The sequence below is a fragment of the Chinchilla lanigera genome, unplaced genomic scaffold (assembly GCF_000276665.1).
Source record: "Chinchilla lanigera isolate Chin_1 unplaced genomic scaffold, ChiLan1.0 scaffold00042, whole genome shotgun sequence".
NCBI lineage: Eukaryota > Metazoa > Chordata > Mammalia > Rodentia > Chinchillidae > Chinchilla > Chinchilla lanigera.
Genome location: NW_004955443.1, coordinates 5,129,359 through 5,151,052, shown reverse-complemented (window position 1 = coordinate 5,151,052; position 21,694 = coordinate 5,129,359). Strand labels below are relative to the sequence as shown.

General features: G+C 39.9%; 1 protein-coding gene and 1 long non-coding RNA gene across 4 annotated transcripts in view; one reads left to right on the top strand and one right to left on the bottom strand.

The window, feature by feature from the left end:
* The window catches only part of Atp8a1 (ATPase, aminophospholipid transporter (APLT), class I, type 8A, member 1), a 219,983-nt gene extending 210,979 nt beyond the window's left edge, over window positions 1-9,004 (bottom strand). For all 3 annotated transcript variants that reach the window (XM_005391918.2, XM_005391917.2, XM_005391919.2), the window contains exon 1: window positions 8,844-9,004. In XM_005391918.2, the coding sequence (XP_005391975.1) occupies window positions 8,844-8,892 (49 nt within the window). In that variant the 5' untranslated portion in view covers window positions 8,893-9,004. The remainder of the gene's footprint in view (window positions 1-8,843) is intronic.
* A 317-nt stretch (window positions 9,005-9,321) lies between these two features.
* On the top strand, window positions 9,322-20,367 carry LOC102007708. The gene is made up of 6 exons (XR_262176.2): window positions 9,322-9,395; window positions 10,045-10,074; window positions 10,157-10,252; window positions 15,911-16,018; window positions 16,676-16,782; window positions 19,616-20,367. It is a non-coding gene; the product is annotated as an uncharacterized LOC102007708 (long non-coding RNA).
* Window positions 20,368-21,694: the final 1,327 nt, after the last annotated feature.

Genomic DNA, 21,694 nt, shown 5'->3' with positions numbered 1-21,694 from the left:
TGGCATTAAATAATCCTTTGGATACATTAAGTTATAAAAAATAAGCTTAGTTTACATACTATATATTAAATATATTTTTATATCACTAATTACTATTTTAATACTTGATTAATATTAAATATATTGTTCTGTTAACTTACCTATTTCCTTCTATATTTTAAATGTGTCTACTATGATAGTTTAAACTGCTTATGTATCTAGGATTTGTTGTTCAAATTTCATTTCTCTTAGTGTTGATCTGAGATATGAATGCCAATTTGATCTGAGTATGTTACATGTGACCATTAGTAACATCTCTAACTGGCCTAGATTCTCGTCTTATTCCTAGTAGAAAGAATAACAAGTAATATCTTGGTTATTACATAGAGATCACTGTATTAAACCGTAAGAGTAGTAAGCTGGAATCAGAGGCTATAAAAATGAACCAATATTGCTGAAAAAGTAATATAACCAACAAATATCTAGTCAAGGATAATGAATTGAAAACATTTAAAACAATACTTTGCTTTATGACATTCAATATACAAACCAGATAATAATAAAGTGAAATATTACTTGAATGAATTCAGACCAATGGTTGGTTTCAAAATCAGTAGCTTCTACTTTACCCATGTTAACAGTCACAAACATGAACACAGCAATTTTTAAACTCTTCCATTATATTACAAAATATAAATAATCTGCATAAAAATCCTTAAGAGAAAAAAGAAAATTCTACCCAGCATATGAAAGGAAATTTAAATAGAAACTTACCATAAATGACTTACTATGAAGTGTCAATCTCTTAATATAGGTTTATAAATTTAATGCAACATTAATAAACATCCCACCTATTTTTTAGCTCAACCTAGTGATGCAGTCATAAATTCAAAAGGAAAAATAAACATGTAAATAAATCTAGGCAAATTTATAGAACAGAGTAGTGAGAAGCAGGACAACTGTGAAGATTTTATTATCATTAGGTTGCAATAAAGGAATGTGATACTAGTAGCTGAAGCAGACCAAGATAGAGAGCGACCAAGAGAGGGGGAGGAGAGAGAGGCAGACCCCAGAAAAACTCAAATATACATATAAAGAAGCACCTCAAACCAGTACGGGAAGAAAAGATGATTAAATATCGAGTTATTATGTTGAATGGATAACTGGAAAAAAATATTAGATCAGACTTTACAATCCATAAGAAAGTAAATCCCACAGGACTTGCGACTGTTTAAAATGAAACCTAAAAGCACTTGAAAAATCTAAGTGAAAAATTGTCATTGTCTTCAAATAAAAAAGATAACATTAAAGGACAAATTTTAAGGGGGAAGAAAAAAAATTACCTTGTATACACACAAAAATATTACCAAATTAAATGACAAACTACAAGGAAAAGAGTTCAAATCATTAACATAGAAGCTCTTAAAACCAATACAGAATAAACTATATATAGGAACATGAATAAACAACTCAGAAACAAAATAATCACTGAACTTACAAAACTGTTCAGTTACGTAAACTTCACGATTTAGTGTTTTTTTGCATTGCATATCCTTAAGGATGAAAAAGAATGCTGGCCAGTGCTGGAAAAGGGACAGAGAAAGAGACGCCACTGTTCACCTCAGGGGCCGCTTACTGGTATAACCCTTCCAACAAATCCAAAATACAGACCATCGAAAGTCATAAAACGATGCACATTTTTACCAAGAACTCCCACTGCTAGGGACTTTCACAAAGAAATACTCTGAAAAATGCCTAAAGATGTATAAAGATGCTTATTCAATAGTTGAATGCAAACAACCAACCAAACTTGAAATGGCCTAAGTGTCCATCCATGGGGAGTTCCTTAGTCTTGTATACGAATATAAAAGTACTGAACTGTCACAGAAGTTAGTGTACCAATCTGTGCATTCAACAAGTAATTATTTAGCTCCTAAAAAGTATGAGTCCCTGTCTAGGCACTGAGGATACAAGTAGTGAGAATGGAAGGCAGTTATGCTCACCACTATACCACCAATGCCTACAAGTAGTGAGAATGGACAAAAAAAATCACAGATTTAGATTTGACAGATGCAGACATCTCTAAAATACTGGTAAGTGGGGAAAAAATTAAAAATAATATAGAGTATGATCTTATAGTTCTCTTCCTCTTGAAAACAGCTGGGAAGAACATATACTTAAATGACAATGTTTTTTAGATACTCTCTATGTATATAGATGCATATAAATTTTATGTAAAATTTATAAAGTACATATAAAATCTTATCATCACAATATGATAATATGTGAATGACATCACTGGAGGTGGTTTCACTGTCTCTTTGATAGCTTTCTGTAGTGCAGGCAGCACTTCTGCAGTCCGAAGAAGGTTAAGTGCTTCCACAACCACCAAAGCCCAAGTTATTCATTGTAGAGGGGACAGAAGTGAACAAATCACACACACACACACACACACACACACACACAGAATGCTCTCTTTGTGGTGCTAAGGTTTCAGTAGGAGGGTACTGACTAAGTCTGGATTTAGCTCAAAGTCTCTTACCAGTTGGCTTAGAAAGCTGCCCCATCTCTAGGTCACACAGTCATTTGTTCACTCAACCCATTACTGAGTCCCCAGGACAAGGCAGTTAATGTCCTCAGGGGGAGCAACATGTCAGTGAACAAAACAGACAAGCATTTCTGCCTGTAGGGATCTTAGCATCCCTAAAGGAAAAGATCACTGAAAGCTTTCTCCATGGATGAAGAATTAAAATGAAAGCTGCTGCCTGCAGGACACATAAGGTAATGAAATTCTGGGACCTGAGACCCACACAGCAAATACTTCACAACCGGCGAAAGCATCCTCTGCTCGCTGCAAACTCTCCTTTGGCTGTCCTGTAGGCAGATGTTCCAATTTGCACTACTTTTCAAATTTTTTAATGGGGGGGGAGGGTGAATTCCATACCATAATTTAGAAAACCTAAACTAACTAAATTGTAATGCACTTAGTATCTCTAGAATTATTCTAAGTAAAATAACATACATTTAGAGATTTTTGAATACTGTATTGATTGCATGATGTATTATTATTCTCTCTTTCTCTCTCTCAGTCTCTCTCTCTGTCTCTCGCTCTCTGTGCCATGCTGTTATAAGCCATGACCTCATCTCCATATATTGTCACTGGGGTCTCCTTCACTCACCAGCCTTCTTGTCCCACCACTCATCAGGCGGCACATGGCAGGTACCCAGAATGTGCTGCTCATCGAAGTCATCTTGTATCTAGATCCTGAAAAATAGCCTCCTAATATTTTCCTTCTAATGTGAATTTCCTTTTCTTGTTTTGTTATCTTTAACTGAATAAAACATGGTATTCTACAAGGCTGCAAATATTTTAGGGTTGCCTTTTGGTAAAACAACTTCTAAATGTATCATTTTAGCATATGTTTGATATAACCATGAATATTCTTACATTTTAGCATGATAATGTTAGAAAGAAAATGCAACCATCAGATAGGTATTCTTAATGCATTTTATTAGCTTTGAACAGTTAATGCTTACTACTGTGTATAAAGTACGAGCTCTAAAATGGTTTCTATTTTATTCATACAAGGGCTTTTGGCAATCTGAGGACCTGGTTGTGACTGAGCCTGTTGCCTACCCATTCACCATTCTCCCTTTCTCCTTTAGTAACACAACACAGTAATGTGCTCAGCTGGAAAAAGCCATTTCCCAGATTCTCTTGCAGATGGGAGCCAATGCAAAATAAGCATTAGTCTTTATGTGGCACTGTCAGGAAAAGCCCTTTGTTTCTCACCCCTCCATTTTTCCTGCTGGGAACTCCTACAAGATGGCTGGCACCCAGCAACTCTGCTGTTATCACAGAGAGTTCAGTTAGAGAGAAATTAATATAGAGTCAGAGAGAGATTGGGCCCTCAAGGAAGTCAGCACAAAATAAGGACTGTGGCTGGAAGCACAAGATGGAGATACAATGGCCAGGCTTGCATGCCTCCCTAAGTGGTAAACACCAACTTGAGATTATACTGTAATTAATACCACCTGGTCTAGTAAATTCAGATCGTCACCAGACTCCCAGGTGGGTGATCAGAGAATCTAGACCCATCCTTTCCCCAAAATGCCTCTGTTCCTTTCATGTACCCTTGCTAAATAACCAATTTCTCTACTGGACCAATATTAGTTACATGGGTATACTTGTAATCCTACAGGTTGACTGTAGTTTGACCTACATTGTACCCCCATTGTGACTTTGCTGTATAAGTTAGCCCTGATAAAGGGCCTCAGTAACCACCCACTCAGGACTACTCTTTATTTCCAATAAAACTCCCCTAAGTTTCCCTTTCGATTCATGACTTCATTCTTCGATGTTGTGAGACCATGAATCCAGCACATGTGATGTCTAACAGGTTGGGAGTTATACTTTTCCTGCAGGACTGTGACTTACAGAACGGACAGGGAGAAAGGCATAGGAGCTAACACCCTTTTGGACTGTGCAGCAGTCACACCTGACCCTGCTCCTCTCTTTCCCCTCCATGATAGTTTTATAGAAGTGGGAAAACCGTCTTTTGTGTGAGCCACCATTATTTCAGTTCCTCTTTCTAGATTACATCCATTTGATTTAGCTGGGATAGAAGTGAAGAGATCTAAAATTCTTAGCTTTCTGTTTTTACTCTTGCTTTCCAGCACATTTATCCATTCTCTGGTTCCAACTATTACCCCTGAATTCCAGATTCCCAAGTTTGTTTTCTTCTCATAGCTAACCTCCAAATTTTTAAGTACCTTTAAAACATTTCAATTTGGATGTCACACCATGACATCAAAATTCGTGTCAGTGTTTCTCTTATGGCATTTCTTTGTTGCCCTCAGTTCCTTCAAGATATAATAAATTTTCCCAGTCAGGTTCAAGACTGCAGCAGAAAGTTCTTCATAATGTGTCTCTCCAGTTGCAGAGAATCCTGGGAGGCTCATGAGAAAAGCAGATCCGCAGGCCCACCGAGATCTACTGAGAACCTTCATGAGCCGGCCTATCAAACTTCATTGTCATGAGCCTTCATGAACTGGGATCTGATAAACATTACAGTTAAAAACTTTTGTTTGAGAATCATCTTTTTAAAAAATCTCCCTCTGTCTCCTCTCCAATGTTCACTATATAGTGAAGTCCCACTATGGGGCCTTACATCTTATTCTTCTCCCCTCCCTGCTTCTTAACCACTCCAGAAACCCCTGCCTTGAGGCGTCTCCCCTGGCTGTTCCCCCTGCCTGGAATCTCCTTCCCCTCAGGCCAACGCCCTCACGGCCTCAGGTCAACTTTGCCAACCTCCTTAAAACTGAAATCTTCCCCCCATCCTTACATATCTTTCCTTCTTGTTATTCTTCCAATAGTCTCCCAAATCACAGGCTATAATTTGCTTATGCTGGGTGTTTCTTTTGACCCCTGCCTCACAAGAATGTCAGCACCTACAGCTGCTTCTGTTCCTAGATGTATCCCTGGAAGTACCTGATAGATATCTGTTGGATGATTCCCCCCTTACCAGTCTCACGGCTCCACTCCAGGGCTAATCCTGACCCTGCTGTTCAAAGACTTTCTTGCAATAGAACCTATCCACAGCGCCTTTCCCTCCAAACCATCCAGCAGTCTTCTTGACTGATCTAAGCCAGTGACTGTGGGACATCATTCCCTTACAATGATTTAGCTTCAACTGGTCCTGTCAGTGATTATGTATTGATGTCATATTCAAATAAGAAATTAGATTAGATGAGTTATAAGATCATATTCAAATACTCAATTCTGTATCCAGTGACTCATCTTGGCATTCAAAATGCTCTGTAATCTAGCAGTACTTTCTTTACCTATCCAAATTTATATCAAACTCCCTCCAAGTTTCCCTCTGCTCCTAGCCAATTTCCCTAAGAACTCAAATATGCCATGTTTGCTTCCACCATTTTTTCACGTCATTATGCTGTCATGAACACCTTCCCAGCTACTGAAATAGACGGCAATATTCCTTAAAGACTCACCTGCAGGCGAGCAGCACCCAGCATTATTGTGCGCTTGACACTAATGTAACAACTTGGGCCCCAACCTCAGACCTCCTGAATCAGGATATGCATTTATACACCAATATACTCAAGTAATCCCTTTGTTCCTTGAAGTTAGAAAAGCACTGCATTGCCACAGGGCCTATGCTACCCATAGTAAGCGCAATGCTTAATTAACAACATCCCCTCTTAGATTATTTATTCCCTATTTAAATCCTTTCTCTCCTTAATCTCCAGTTTAAACAATTTATAGGCAAAACAGTCATGCATCTGGACAATTTGGATTCAAGGAACAAAAACCCATTCAAGTGTGTGTGTGTGTGTGTGTGTGTGTGTGTGGTGCTTATTTTAATGCTACTTAGAAACTGCAGACAGAAAACTCAGGGATGGCGGACTCCAAGTCTAACTACCCTCTCTCAGTATCTGCATTTCTGTATCTTCCACCACCTTTCCTGTCTTTTCACTCATAGTTTGCTTCCTTACATAAGCAGGGTTTGCATGACCTAGCACAGCCATACATTGTTTCCTTCACTAGCCTATTCACTCTGCCTTTCTGGATGACTTTCAGTCTCTAATCTTAATGTTTCCTGAGAGAGACAAGGTAGCCTAGAAACTCCTTTTAGCCAAATCACAAGGTTACAAGTATGTGTCACCTATGGATTGGCTGATTTGGGTCAGGAGCCGATAGGCTCCTTGATTGATAAATCAACCAAGGCCAAAGAGACTGCAGTTCAGAGCAAGCTCTCTGGGAAGTAGAAACTCTCAAAGTAGATTATTCCTTAGGTAAAAGAGATACACGGAGAGCAGGCAGTAAGCCACATTACCAGCCCACAGAGTGACTGTCTTCACCATAGTCCCAAGCAAAATGTTGAGTACATAATAAACTGAAATCATTCAGTATGGGAGGGAAGGGTCATGCGCCATGCATCACAATGACCCTGACACTATTGGATACACATGGAGTACAAAGATTAAATAAGGAGTGGCTCCTGTTTCCCCAGAGCTCTAAATCCAAATGTGTCACCAAACTAGCTACTTGACCTTGGGCAGGTTATGAAACCATTCTGGGCCACAGTTTCCTCAACTATCAGACAGTACTATACCTTTGCCAACCTCCAGGAGTGTTGTAAGAGCCCATAAAGTAATCCTTGTGAAATGCTCTAAAAATTGAAAACAATACCGTAGCCTTTCAATACTGATAAAATCATCTCACATGCCACAGATTTTCGCATTGCTTTTAGATTTTTTTCGCTCATCCCTTTTTCCCACAATATACAATTCATCAATTGCTATTACTTGAAAACACCAACTATTACCATTATATTTTCAACAGCATCAACGATTCTCACTATATTTTCACTACCTCTATGGCTTACATGGTGATTAATAAAATTCAGCATTTCACGCAGAAGTGTATAAAAGTGAATACATTTTTCTGGGTACATTTTAAGTATCTACTTGGTTGGGTAAAACTGTAATATTATTTTATAGAAATTTTTTGATATTACAATGACAATAAGTATGTATACTAAATTCCTACATAGGATTCAGGGCTGTTTTTACTTGTGTGGCCCAAAGCAGTTTAATGCTTTCCTCAGTCAGAGGAATCACAAAATCCTGGATATCGGAATCCAGGAACCCTACTTTTACATAAACATACTACAGAAGAAAAATGAAATGCCCTGTTTTAAAGCCCTGGAATCCTACTCTGCTACCTTCTTTCTCTTTTTTTCTTTACCTACTGCCTCATATTAGGGTGGGGAGTAGGCAGGAAGTGTGAGGTTCAGTGATTACGACAAGACAGATGAGCTCTCAAAATGATGTTACCACGCTTTGGAAGGTTCAAGTACAGGAAGTATATGCTCATGGGCATGAAAGACAAAACTCAAGAAATGCACAGTCTTGGCTTTGCCCTGGCTAAAATCAATATACATTTTCTGAGCGCTTGCCACACGCCAGAAAGAACGCGGGTGCTCATCAGCCACGATGAGGGTGCTTTGGTCCTCTGAAAGCTTCCTTGCGTATACTGCCGGGCAGGGCATCTGTTGCTCAATGCCCACAAGTAATGCCATTCAACAGCTGGCCCTGGGTGGAGCAAAGAGCTTCCATCTAGCTCAAGTCAGCTCAGCTGGCAAAAGTGCAGGTTTCAGGCTAAAGGAAAACCCAAAACGAAACCTCAGACCAGAGCCTGGCAAGATTCTGCCGCAGGAGATAGAATGGCAAAGACTGTTACGTACTGTACCCACTGAACAACCAACCCGGATTAAGGCTCCTGGCACTCAGGGAGGCAAATGGACTATCGATCAAAGGATCCTGCAGCCTGGGAAAGGCAACCCCACTTTTCGGGGAGCTGTGATGTGAAGGCTGCGAAAAGGTGGGCGCTGGAGGCGCAGCGGTGGGCTGGCGATCTGATCATCTGGGCGAACACTGAACAGGAACCCGGAGGTTAGAGCGCTAATGCAGAGGCGAGCAAGGCAAGCACGGCCCGTGACAGGGACAGAATGATCACACTGCGGTGTAAAGCAAGCCTTGGGGCTCCAACCCAGGACACCAATTCGGAGGTTCTGGAGCCCAGAAAGGGTTTGCCAGTGCACTGAAGACGGCATCCGGAGAAGGGTCGCCTAGGGACCAGGCGCTAGAGCCAGACTGCTGGAGAAAAGAGGTGGGACGGTGGCTCTTCCCGAATAAACACAAGCGTGTGTGTGTGGGGGGGTGAGTGCGCGCGCGAGCGAGCACACACACACACGCACACTGCCTCCCTCGCGCGCACACCGCCCGACCCCCGCTCCGAGCCGCCCCCGCGCACAGCCCCTGCAGGCGGGGGCACTCACCCTCGGCGCGCGAGCGGATCTCCGACACTGTCCTCCGCATGGGGGGCATCCCGGCAGCCGCCGCAGGTGGGTTCCAGCGCCAACTCGGCACCTGTCACGGCGCCGCAGGGCGGGGACCTGGGTGCGCCGCGCCGAGGGCTCAGCTGCCGCCCGTGCCCCGCGCCACCCAGGGACCGGCACCAGGGCACCGCGCCGACACACTGCACGAGGAGGAAGAGGCGGCGAAGGCGAAGGCGGCGTCCGCAGAGCTGGGCGAGCTCTCCGCAGCCGCGGAGGGGGCGGCTCGGCGGGGCGGAGCCTGGGCGCAGGCGCCGGGGGCGGGGTCTGCAGGGCTTGCTCACTGGCTCTGCCAGGGGCTGACTCGCGGAAGGGGTGGGGAGAGATCGTGGAAAGCCTGCCGCGCCCGCCCCACTTCGGACCGTACCACTCCTGGGGGTGTGGGGGGGATCGGTCACAGCCACCCCAACCCGTCTGCGCTCTCGCTCCGCCCCGAGGTGTCTGCTCACCTAGTCCCTCCCTAAGGCCGGGGAGACTCTCGAGCCTTGACCCAAGGTCAGGAGGCGCGCTGGCTGCGTGTGCAGCTTGTCACCTCCCGCCACCCTTTGCCTTGCAATTGCAAAGGAGCCTCCAGTCTTCTGAAGTGGGCGTTGGGTGGGCAGGCAAGGGAAAGTGGGATGCTCAGGGTTAGGTTCCCCTGGAGCGGAGGAAGCGAGCTGCGAGTTCCTCGCCTGGGTGGAGTTACGCTCCCACACCGGGCTGTGCTTGCTCCTCGCCTTGCCCACTAGCAACAGGCTAGGACACCTGAGGTCCAGAGAGTTGGTGTTTCTCCTGCCGGTAGGCTGGGTCCTTCTAGGCTGGCCTACAAGTGGACCTGAGTGGTCCCAATGTGTTTTACAAGTTCATCACTGCAGCCTGATAAGCCTCTGAAATTGCAAGAATACTAACCTGTTGCCCAGGTGATTCACAAAGGACTTATGTTGCTTTGAGGTTTGTGCTTTTAGTAAAACCTGCAGAAAGTTGGGTGCAGTAATTTCATCGGGAGAGGGGAATGGAGTCTCAGTATAAAAATCTACCTAGATATTAAATTCTATTCTCCATATCCTAGAGAATGTCACATTACCTTTTATTTTGTATGAGACTCCGCTAATAAGTCATCAAAACAAGTGCAGCATTTTTCACTTGTTCCTCATTTCACTTTCAGGTCAGGATGCAAGGTTCGGTGTAGATTCTGGTGAGTTGCTGAACTGACAAGATAGGAAAAACTGAATTAGCAGCAATTTGCTTCTTCCCTTATTTTTGTTCTCTTTCTCCAGCGACCCAGTGGAAGAGGACTTCACATGGAGGTCTTTTACTTAATCTCCTTTCACATCCTGAGGAAGAGGTATGGAGAGGTTTGACCCCGGAAAGAGGTGATTATAACCAAAGTCTTAGGAAAAAATTAAATAAAATCTGCTAATACCATCTTATCTCCGTTCGTGGTATTTCCCCTGTTTCCTGCGGGTAGCATTTGCTAATCAGAGCACTGTCCTACATTAATACCCAGTTGGGAGGTCAATACATATTTATGAGGAGCCTGTCTATGTGGCTGTCATTCAGAATCTGGGATTAGAACAAAGAAAACATATTTCCAGAGTTTGTGGACTGTGTCAGAGTACAGCAGGACTCAAAGACGTCTGCATGTCTTAGTGATGGTCATGGTTTAAAAGTATGGGCTTCTAAAAGTGAAAACTGCATGCTGCCTTATCAAGATTGTCCCTGCTGGCCATTTTTATTTCTTCCAATACCCAGGCTCTTCTGACATAAAACAGATTTCTTCTGCCTTGATGAACATGAGTCTGAAATAAAGTGCTAAGTGCAGTAAGGAAAAAATATGTATATATGAATATATGTGTATATATACAGTATATATCTAAAATAAGCTTTAAATTTAGCAAACAGAAATTGGGGAAAATATAGTGTTTTCTGATTAATTTTTTAGGTGTAATTTTATGTAAAGCTAGAGCTAGTATTAATTTTTATTCAAAACCAGTGCATAGCAGCATGACAGTATTTGAGTATGAGTAATCACCTTTGTAATTCCTAATGGGCCTTCAAATGAGGTTCATTTCTGCTTACTAACAAATGATAATTATCTGAAAGAATTCCAGAGGTTACTTCTGTTTTCTATTGAGCAAGGTCTTTTATATGTGTCCCACTAAAATGCATCAGCAAAGCTGACAGCATAGGCAGTTTATACAGGACATAAAAAAAGTTTTTCATACAGAAAATATTGTGTAATATAACCTTTATCTTATCGTGTGTATTTCCCCCAATTTTACTGTTACTTTATCCATATGGAAGGGGTACCTTACTCTTTCATTTCTGGAGGGAAAAACCCCAAAGACACCTTCCTGATTGCTAGAAATCACATATATTTTTATTGGTTCAGAAACTTGATTGAAGCTGAGTATTGTGCTAATCTGCATCTTCTTGATTTCAAAGCTCTCAGACCTTCTCACCTTCCATTGTGTGAGAAGTGCAGTATGCCAGCCTCTGGCAGGGAACTCTGATTCCAGCAACATGACCTCGTCACAGAATCTGTGGTAGAATTCAGATGTCAGCAAGATCATGCAGTAACTTTCAAGTCCTATGACTACAGTGCTGATGGACGTAGAAGAAAGAGAATTATTCAAGGAGAGCTTTTCTAAAGACTACTTTTATCATTGCCCACAAAATACACATTAAATGCATAACGTGTGTGATGTGCTAAGCCAGAGTGCTAGTTTACAAGGGCCCTTATGAAAGGACAGCCAGCAGCTGAACAAGATAACTGATTCCTAGTGGCCAATAGGCAAGCAGAAAAAAGTATAGACAATGAGAGAATGAGAAATTCCAATATCAGCAGTGATCAATATTGAGAGAGATTTTAAAATCAAGGTTAAATTTATAGACATGGACAAGAGATCCTATCCCATATAGGAATGGTTGGCATATAATAAATATGCAATACTAACTGTTCAATAAGCATTTGAAGTAATTGGAGTGATATAAGGCATATTTGGTAGAATAAAGAAACTGATTGGTTATAATAAAGCTTCTTACTGGGAATTCATGGATGGGGATGAAAGGTGCCACATTTGAGGAAGTCTTAAATGGTATGCTAAGGATAATATTCTCCATTTTTCCTAATGGGCTTTCTAAATGAATGGTGTCAGGAGTCACAGGATACCACTTTTAAACATTCTTATGACATTTTCCTTGAATTTTCCCATAAAATTTTCCACACTTTTAACCAATTAAATTATGTCCTAAGATAATGAATATTAAATGTTCATCATGCTCCTAGTAACTGTGTAGTGTAAGAATTAATGGGAAAATATGTCATTAGCTTTCCTTTTGAATTATGATGGTTTGTGCTATTGGGAAACTGGAGGAAAAATATTGTAAGCATAACAGCTCTTCTACTCATAGTAGGGTATGGACATCAGTAGAACTTGATTGGCTCAAGGACCCAGGTTTAAACTTCAGACAAATAAGACATAATTGGCAGGTACCCAGAATCAGGTACAGTTGCTGTGCTTTAAATATGTCCCCCAAATTTATGTGTTGGAAGCTAATTCCCAATGCATTAGTTTTGGGAAGTGAGCTTAACAAGAGGTGATTAGGTGTTATTACTAGAGTATTTTTTAAAAAAACTTAAATTCAGCTCCCTGTTGCTCTCTTGTCTCCTTTTTCCCTTCCTCCTTCTGCCATGGGATGATACAACAAGAGGGCCCTTACCAGATGCTAAGGCCTTGACACTGGATTTCTCAGCCACAAGAACTCTAAGAAATAAATCTCTGATTTTTATAAGTAATCCAGTCTCAGGTATTCTGTTATAGCAGTAGAAAATGGACTAGGACAGTGGTTGAAATCACAAAGGAAGAAATGTAACAAAAAAATCAAGGAAATATTACTACTAGGGCTAGCAGAATAGAGATTAAATTTCCATGCATAAACAACTAAATGGGAGAAAGAATACTCTTCTCAAAAATAATATCAGAACAGCTATAAAGCTACATGCCAAAGAATAAAGCTAACTTGTTGCCTCATAAAGTATACTAAAATTAACTCAAAATGGATCTAAGACCCAAAATATAAAAGTTATAGTAACTGTAAAATTCTTAGAAGAAAAAGGAGTAACACCTTGTGCATTTAATTTAGTGGTTTCTTACATGCAACAACCAAAATGCAAACAAACAAACAAGCACAGATACAATGGATATAATCAGAGTTAACTTGTGTGTTTCAAAGGACATCAAGAAAGTGAAAAAGCAATAGCGGGCATGACTATACATTCCTATAATCCTAGCAGATAAAAGGCTGAGGCAGGAGGGCATTCAAGGACAGTTTGGCCTATGTAGTGAGTTCAAGGGCAGCCTGAACTACATAAGAAGACCCTGTCTCAAGAAGCGTCCGAAAGAAAAAGTGTAAAAAGAATGTAAGTGTAAAAACTCAGACAATGATTTTTGTAAGCAACTTATATCTAGGTTATAAAAAGAACTCATGACTTAAATATGAAAAGGCAGTAAAGTAAATATGGGCAAATATTCTGAATAGTCATTTCTATAAAGAAGATATGCAACTGGTATAAGCTCATGAAAAAATGTTCAACATCATTAGCCATCACAGAATGCAAATCAAAACTATGAGATATCACATCATATCCAGTAGAATGACTACAATAAAAAAGAGAAATAACAGCAGGTGTTGGAAAGAATGTGGAGAAGTTAAAATGCTCATATACTGCTGGTTGGAATGTAAATGGTATTGCTACTTTGGGAAATAGTCTGGCAATTCCTCATATGGTTAAACATGGTTTTACTATATGGACTAGCAATTACACTCTTGGTTATGTACCTAGAGCAATTGAAAACAGGTCCACACGGGAATTTGTATGTGAATGTTCATAGCAATACTATTTAGAGTAGTCAAAAAGCAAAAAAATCCAGACACAAAAGGATCACATAATATATGATTCTATTTGTATGATGTGTCCACAATAGGGACATCTACAGAGGCAGAAAGCTACCTCTTTAAGATGTCAAAATCCATAACAATACCATTCTAATTGCACAATCCATAAGTTCCTGACATACAGAAATCTTGTATCATGAGAAATAATGTCAAAATTTAGTGATCAACTTTTATATACAAACTGATTTCAACTAAAAGTTCTAAATCTGCTCTCACTGAATAATTCTGTCACTTATTACTCATGATGATAAAATCAATACTTTCTCTCTCATGCCCATGATTCATTTCTAATGCCTTTATTATCATACTCTTTCAAACACTAGTGGTGTTTTTAATATACTCATAATGTCTTTGAACATTATCATCTTGTATTGGGAATTTTCAATCAAAAATTTCATAATTTTTCTTCACTGTATTAGAAGATACTTTACTACTGTTTATTTTTTATTTATTTATTTATTTATTTATTTATTTTTTTTGGTTTTTCTCCGGTACCGGGAACCGAACTCACGACCTTGCGCTTGCCAGGCAGGCGCTTTTGCCACTGAGCTAAATCCCCAGCCCTTTACTACTGTTTAAATGAAACTAGATTTAAAATATACACTTGTATGATTTTCTGATAGGAATTTAAAAATAAACAAGTCATCCAATATATTTCAAGTAGTAGTCAATTCATATATCATCTTGGGAAAACATTGATTTAGTATTTATTCAAAAGGTATATGCACATCCATGGGAAAACAGTCCACTCTACTATAACCTCTAGTGTTGAGATCTTAAATTCAGTAGCATTATTTCAAATTGATGATAGAAAGACGGATTAAATGATACGATTTTTTTCACTTTAAAACTTTCCTATGTTCCAGACCAAGAAATGAAAAATCAACACTTCATTAAAAGTGCTATTTTTCCCAAAAGTTACTAGCAACATTCCAGTAATACTGTTTTCTCTAAAAAATATTATCATAAAATATTGCAGGAACTTATGGACGGTGCAATTAGAATGGTATTGCTGTGGATTTTGATATCTTGAAGAGGTAGCTTTAAAAGGCAGCTTTATTGAGGTGCAATTGACATATAATAAACTGTTGAAACTATAGCATTTAAGTTTTGATACATGTGTAAACATCTGTGGCCATCACTACATTAAAAATATAAAACATATCTATCCCTCTCAAAAGGTCCTTCTTTTCCCATAGTGTGGTTCTTATACATCAGTAGAGTTTATATTTCTTTATGCATTCAATTCAATTTACTGACTGCCTTCTATGTTCTTGATATTAAGCTGGGTATTAAAGATTGAATGAGCAGCTGAAACACACAGGATCTGGATCTTAATAGAATTTCTGTCTCATCAGAATGATAATATCAATCTCAGAAATAAATACAAAATCAAAACTATATATCATCATCTCTAGGAAAAGTAATCTATATCTGTACATGTTGATTGATTGTACTCCAAACATTTTTGGACTTTCACACTTATATCTGGAACACCTCAAAATTCCTCATATGGTCCTTTGCAATGTATCTAAAAATGTACAGTAAACATTTTGTTTCTATTATGTTATGGCTTTTATCCTGAAAAGAATGTAATGTCTGATATATGGAAAGGGTAACCAGGAATGGAAAAATGGGATTATAATTTATTTTCCTCATATTGACAAGAAAGACAATATTGGAAATGAAACTTTCAAAAAACTATATTTTTTTTTACATTTGGTGATCTTTGAGAAAGGAAAAGTAGTAATAATGAGGTAGAAAGTATTGAGAAGGAAAACCTCAGAATTTTTATTAAAAATTGGGCACAGCATTAAAAGAGATAAACATGATTATCAAATGCAAGTTCATAATTTTATGACTTTTAATTTAGGAAGAACTCCAGATGAGATAGTTTCCTTATTAATTGAAATAAATCATAGCTTTCAGATACAAAATATTTGCCAGTTGTGTTTGAGCCCCTTGGATGATATATCCCTTTGCTCAGAGGTTCATAATTGATTGCAGTGTTTAGTAGATTTATTGGAAAATCATAATGTTGTTTTTTTCCTCTGACCCTGAAAAAATCTCAGAAAGAACATTTGTTGGAAAGAGAGATCATTTATCACTGTAGTCTTGCCAGCTTTGAACTCCAAGGAAATCTACTAAATGAAGAGTCAATACTTAATCCAGAGTTACATGTAAGTATTTGCCCAAAAGTAAAGAAGCCAGGGGGAGGGGAGACACTTTAAAGAGAAGACATATAGGAAGTGAATAGGTTTATGGAGGCTGGAGGCCTTGTGGGTAAGAGCTCAGGGAGCTAGTGCCGCAGGCAGGAGCAGAGGCCATTCCTCTCCTGCTCATCTGCTTGTCTGTGCATGACTACAAAGAGCAACTCCTTTATCCTGACTGTGTTCCTCTGTCTGGTTTATATTTGGTCTGAATTTTGATTTGGTTTTCCCTTTTCATTATCCAGAGTGCTAGACCACTGAGCTACATACCTAGCTCTTTTTTATTTTTATTTTGAGACATTGTCTCACTAAGCTGCCCAAGTGGCACTCAAATTTGCAGTTCCCCTGCCTCAGCCACCCTTGGGGCTGGGATCACAGCCGTGTGCCATCATGCTCAGCTTGGCCTGAACTGAAAATTGATCTGAGCCAGTACATTAGAGTTGCTTTCCTTCTGTTTCTGAGTACCTGGTATTAGGTCCCCAGCCTGCCTCCAGGGCCTCAGAAGCCAGACATTCTCTACTTGAAGCAGCTGTAATCTGTTGCCAGAAACACCCTTCAGAGTTTCCCTAGCCCACTGATTTAAGCCTGTGCATAACCCAGGTTCCTTTTGGATTGTTCTTGATTTAGGAATGACTGCGCAGAAGGCAAAAAGAAACCTGTAGGTTGAAAAACACGAAGAAAAATATGTGAAGTACACAGGAACCAGCTTATGGAGGACCCTGCAAACTGCAAAGGTAATAGCAGTGAGTGCACAGAGGGAAGGCGAATCACTGTAGGCTCCGAAACTGGATGCTTTACGAGATTCTTGTGTTGCTAAGCGAGTGGAGCATGGATTAGAGATAAAGAGAGTAGGTTGAGGATTACAAGGAGCTCTTCAATTATCAGAACTAATAGTGATCTCAAAAGTTAAGCACAAATGTTATATGAGGGAATTTTTAAGAGGATCACTGAGACTACAGAGTAAGGACAAACGTCCGTTTATCTGTAGAAAAAACAGGTAATCGTTCTTTTGTAGTTATAGGTATAAGTAGAGATACAGATTTACCTATATTTGAACTTTTTGATGTTGGAATTATTCCTCTGAATCAGAAATTCTGATATTCAAGGAAAGGAGGTCACTTTTTTTACTTTCTTTGAAAGATGATCAATGTTATGTTTGAACAATGTTTAATCATTGGAAGTGCTTTGTCTTTAATGTTACTAGAGGTTTTCGGTAGTCTAAGAAAATTATGACTAGTTGTATGATTGGTATCCACCCTGACTTAACAGAAAAAGCTAGGATCAGAAGACCTGAGTTTGTACCTCAATTCTGGTAGTTTTTAGTTGTCCTATTTTAGGAATAACATTTTAAAAAACCCTTCTGAACTTCAGATTTGCTTAGTGAGGTAACTCGTAGGATTTACAATCAAACTGGCAAATTCCAGCCCACTTAGTATCTCTACACAACTTCTCCATGGATCAGATTCTGCGTTTATACAAGAGTAATTACAATGGCTATTGTCATGGTTTGTGTCTAGGTGTCCCCCCAAAGCCTTATGCAGTCATGGGGTGGGCTTCTAGAGCTTATGAGTGATTCATGGTCTGTGGGTGTGAGTGCTACACACACCCTGGGGAAGGTAGCCTGCATACAATATAAGCAAGGGAAAAGTCTTGCTCTTGTGCTCTTCCCTTTTTGCTGTTGCTGCTTTTGCTGTTTCCCCACCACCATGAACTGTTGCCCTCTGCCATGTGCCACCCTGCCTTGGAGCCAGCTGAGTATGGATTGAAACCTCCACAAAACGTGAGCTAAATAAACCCTTCCTTCCTTAATTCTGGGCATCAGATATTTTGTCCCAGCAACAAGAGAAAAGTAACCAAGACAGCTTTCTAATAGGAATATTCAGAGAGTATGAAATAGTTTACTGCAATGTATGAAACAAATTTTAGCTGCAATTCTTATTTTCATTTAATACATCTAACATCTATTTTTAGCTTTTTTTTACATAAAGTTACATAAATTATTTTAGGTAGTAAAGGCATTTTCCTTAAAAATTTCATCATTGACATACTTTAATAGTAGGTTTATGTAACTTATAATTTTAAGACAAATGGCATGAATTCTGGATACATAATTTTATTTTTAAAATTTTTTTATTTTTAAATTTTTTTGTGTGTTTTTGAGAAAGGGTCTCACTGTGTAGTTTAGGCTGGCCTTGAGCTCACTTTGTAGCCCAGGCTGGCCTCCAACTCACTATGATCTTCCTGCCTCAGCCTCCCTAGTGCTGGAATTACAGGCGTATACCACCACACCTGGCTTGGATACCTACTTTTAAAGCAATACTCTATTGATTTCAAGAGAGTTGTGGGAAGAGTGCTCATTAGTATTACTTACTAAAATATTAAAACAAATGTCATTTAGCACAAAGTTCAACTGCACATATAGAAACCTCAAATAACTATGATGTAAACAAGGTGGAGGTTTATTTCTTAGTCATAGAAAAGAAGTCTTGAGTTAGGCTCAAAACTGTCCTCAGAGATCCAGAATCTTCCCTTTCTGCTCTGTGATGCTACCTCGTCACTTCCTTCCTCAAAGTTACCTCATGATCTTAGCTGACTTCTGTTGTGACAGCCATCATACCCACATTGGAAAATAGTGAAAGCAATAAAGATATAAGGATAGAAGCACTTTGGGTCAGCATCTGTTTTACACATCTATTCCTAAAGTCTATATAAAGTTATATTCACATTTCATAGGCTTGTCACATGACCACATATAGCTAAAAAGGAGGATAGAAAGCCAGGCATGGTGGTGCACGCCTGCAATCCCAGCACTCAGGAGGCTGAGGCAAGAGGATCCTTGTGAGTTTGAGGCCAGCCTGGGCTACATAGTGAGTTCAAGGTCAGTCTGAGCTAAACAGCAAGATTTTGTCTCAAGAAAAAACAAAGGATAGAAAATACAGGATTTTTATGCAGTCAACAAAGTGTTTACAGAAAGTTTGGGGTTCTGATATCAACAAGGAAGAAGAGAATGGATTTTCATGTAGGTAGCCAATATTTGCTGCTATAATTTATAATAAATCTTAGAAGTCATTCTCAGGATTGCATTATGTAAATCTTGGAATTGTTCATGGTCATTGTAATAAATCTGTGTTTTATTCCAGTTGTGTTTTAAGTATTTATATAAAAAAGAAAAAAGTATGTTTCATCTTGAAAGCAGGCTAGATGAGACAGATTTTTAAGCTGCTAGGGCTTAGCAAAAATTTATCAGTGCTAATTGAATACAGGATTAAATTAGCAACTTTAGAAAATAGAGGCAGAAATTAATTTCAGGTGGTCATCTGTTTAAATTACTTCCTGTTTCAAAAGAAATAGAATCTTGGGCGGGGGGGATGAACGAGAAACTTACAAAACAGTAAATGAAGCCAAATCAGAAAGATCGGGGCTGGGGATTTAGCTCAGCGGCACAGCGCCTTCCTGGCAACTGCAAGGTCGTGAGTTTGATTCCTGTTGCCAGAAGAAAACCAAAAAAAAAAAACCAAACAAATCAGAAAGATCTGATCTTTTAGTTTTTTCTCTGTTTCCATCCAGAGCGGCAATAAGCAGAGATTTCAGAGAAGAGAGGCTATGCAACATTGGGGAAATATTGGCTTCTCATCACCCCGGACTGCTCTGTGAAGGGAATGCTCCTGGAATAAACACCCGAAGCTACAGTGGCAATCTTGTCTCAGGGGTTTTCTGTGTTCTTAAGGATGTTGTATTGGTCAGCTTTTGTTACTGTAGCAAGAAATCTGAGACAGCTAACCTATAAAGAAAGAAAGCTTATTTTAACTCACAGTTTTGAAGCTCTTGGTCCATGACCGAGCGCCCCATTGCCTGTGGGATTATGGTAAGGCAACATATTACGGTAGGGAGCCCATGGTAGAGGAAAGCTATCTTCATGACAGCTGAGACGCAAAACATAGAGAGGAAGGACCTGGAGTGTCACTGTCTCCTGTGAGGATGCTTCTTCTTGAAGCCCTGCCCGGTGAAGTTTCCACCACCTCCAGCAGCAGCACGGAGTGGTGCCCAAGTGTTTAACATACGACATTTTGTGCAAACCACAGCTTTTGGATCCTGAAGATTATCCAAAAATTATTTTCAAAAACCAACATTCGATTTCCATGTAAAAACATAGTTTCTTAAGCTTTGAAATGTAATTTAATCATTTTATCCTACTTTCAAATATAGCAAATTTTCAAGGTAAAAGTATGCCATGTACAGAAACCTAACAACTTTAGTGAATGTAAATATTGTATGCCAACGAAACTGCATGGGAAATACTTCAAAGAATCAACAACTGGGATGGCATCTTATTGAAAAGTTTTTGCACATCTAAAGAAACCACCAATAAAGTAAAAAGAAAACCTACAAATTGGGAAAAAATTTCCGCGAACTGCCCCTCAGACAAAGGACTTCTATGTAGGACATATAAAGAATTTAAAAAAATCAGGCCCCCCAAATTCAAAGACCCAATACACAAATGGGCATCTGAGATGAATACACACTTCTCTAATGAAGAGATACTAATGCTGAATAAATACATGAGAAAATGTTGAGCGTCATTAGTCATTCAAGAAATGCAAATTAAAACAAGACTGAGATTCCACCTCACCCCAGAAAGAATGGCTATCATCAAGAAATCAACCAATAACAAATGCTAGAGAGGCTGTGGGGAGAAAGGAACCTGTAGTGGATTGATAACTGGTGGTCAGCTTATAACCCCCAGCTGAACTGAGTAAGTGTGGTGCTGGGTGTGGGAGGTCCACCTGAGGACTGTTGCCAACAGCATAAAGGCAGACCTGGAGAAGAAGAAGGAGGCTGTTGGGAGCTGAGAGAGGCCTTGGGGAGCTGGCTTTCCTGATGAACTTGGCTGTTTTCATCCTCCGAGGAGCTCAGGACCTTGCTGGCACTGAGAATGGCTTTGGTTCACTTTGGGGAGCTCTGGTCCTCACTTTGAGCATCGCTTCCTGGTTCTGGAGGGGAAGATGGTGCACTGCCAGCCTCCAGGGAAAGCTTGCTGCATTGTCTTCCCTGACGGGAACTCGGCCACTCTGATCATCAGAGGAGCTTGGGACCTCACTGTTGCCGACGATGGCTGTGGTACCTTTTGGGGGAGCTCTGGTTCTTCTGAGCATCACTTCCTGGCTCCAGTGCAGATCCCTCAGCCTGCTAGCACAGGTCCTTCATCCTGCTGGCACAGACTTTGTAGATTCCACCACTGACCTTTGGGCCTTCCCAGAAGATCCATGAAACAGGTCTGCATGAGACGATGTCATGGGCTCTGGGCCTCCAGTTGGATTCATGGGAGGCATTGTTATGAGCTCTGGGTATTCAGCTCGACTCATGTAGGACATTGTTGTGGGATCCAGGCCTCAGCTGGATTCCTTGGTTTTAGTGTGTGGACAGATTTCCTGCACTCTTTTGTATACTGTTATTTGGGCGACTTATAAATAATCATATAAAGTATGTGTCCTGTATTATGTTGTTCTCCTTGCAAAATAAGCCCCAAACCAACACAGAATTGGTACCAGGAGTGGGGCTATTGTGATACTGCCTGGCCATGTGACTTAAGAACCTTTGGAATTAATTCTGAAAAGTTTTGAGAGACTGGCCAAAGAGGCAAGCCTG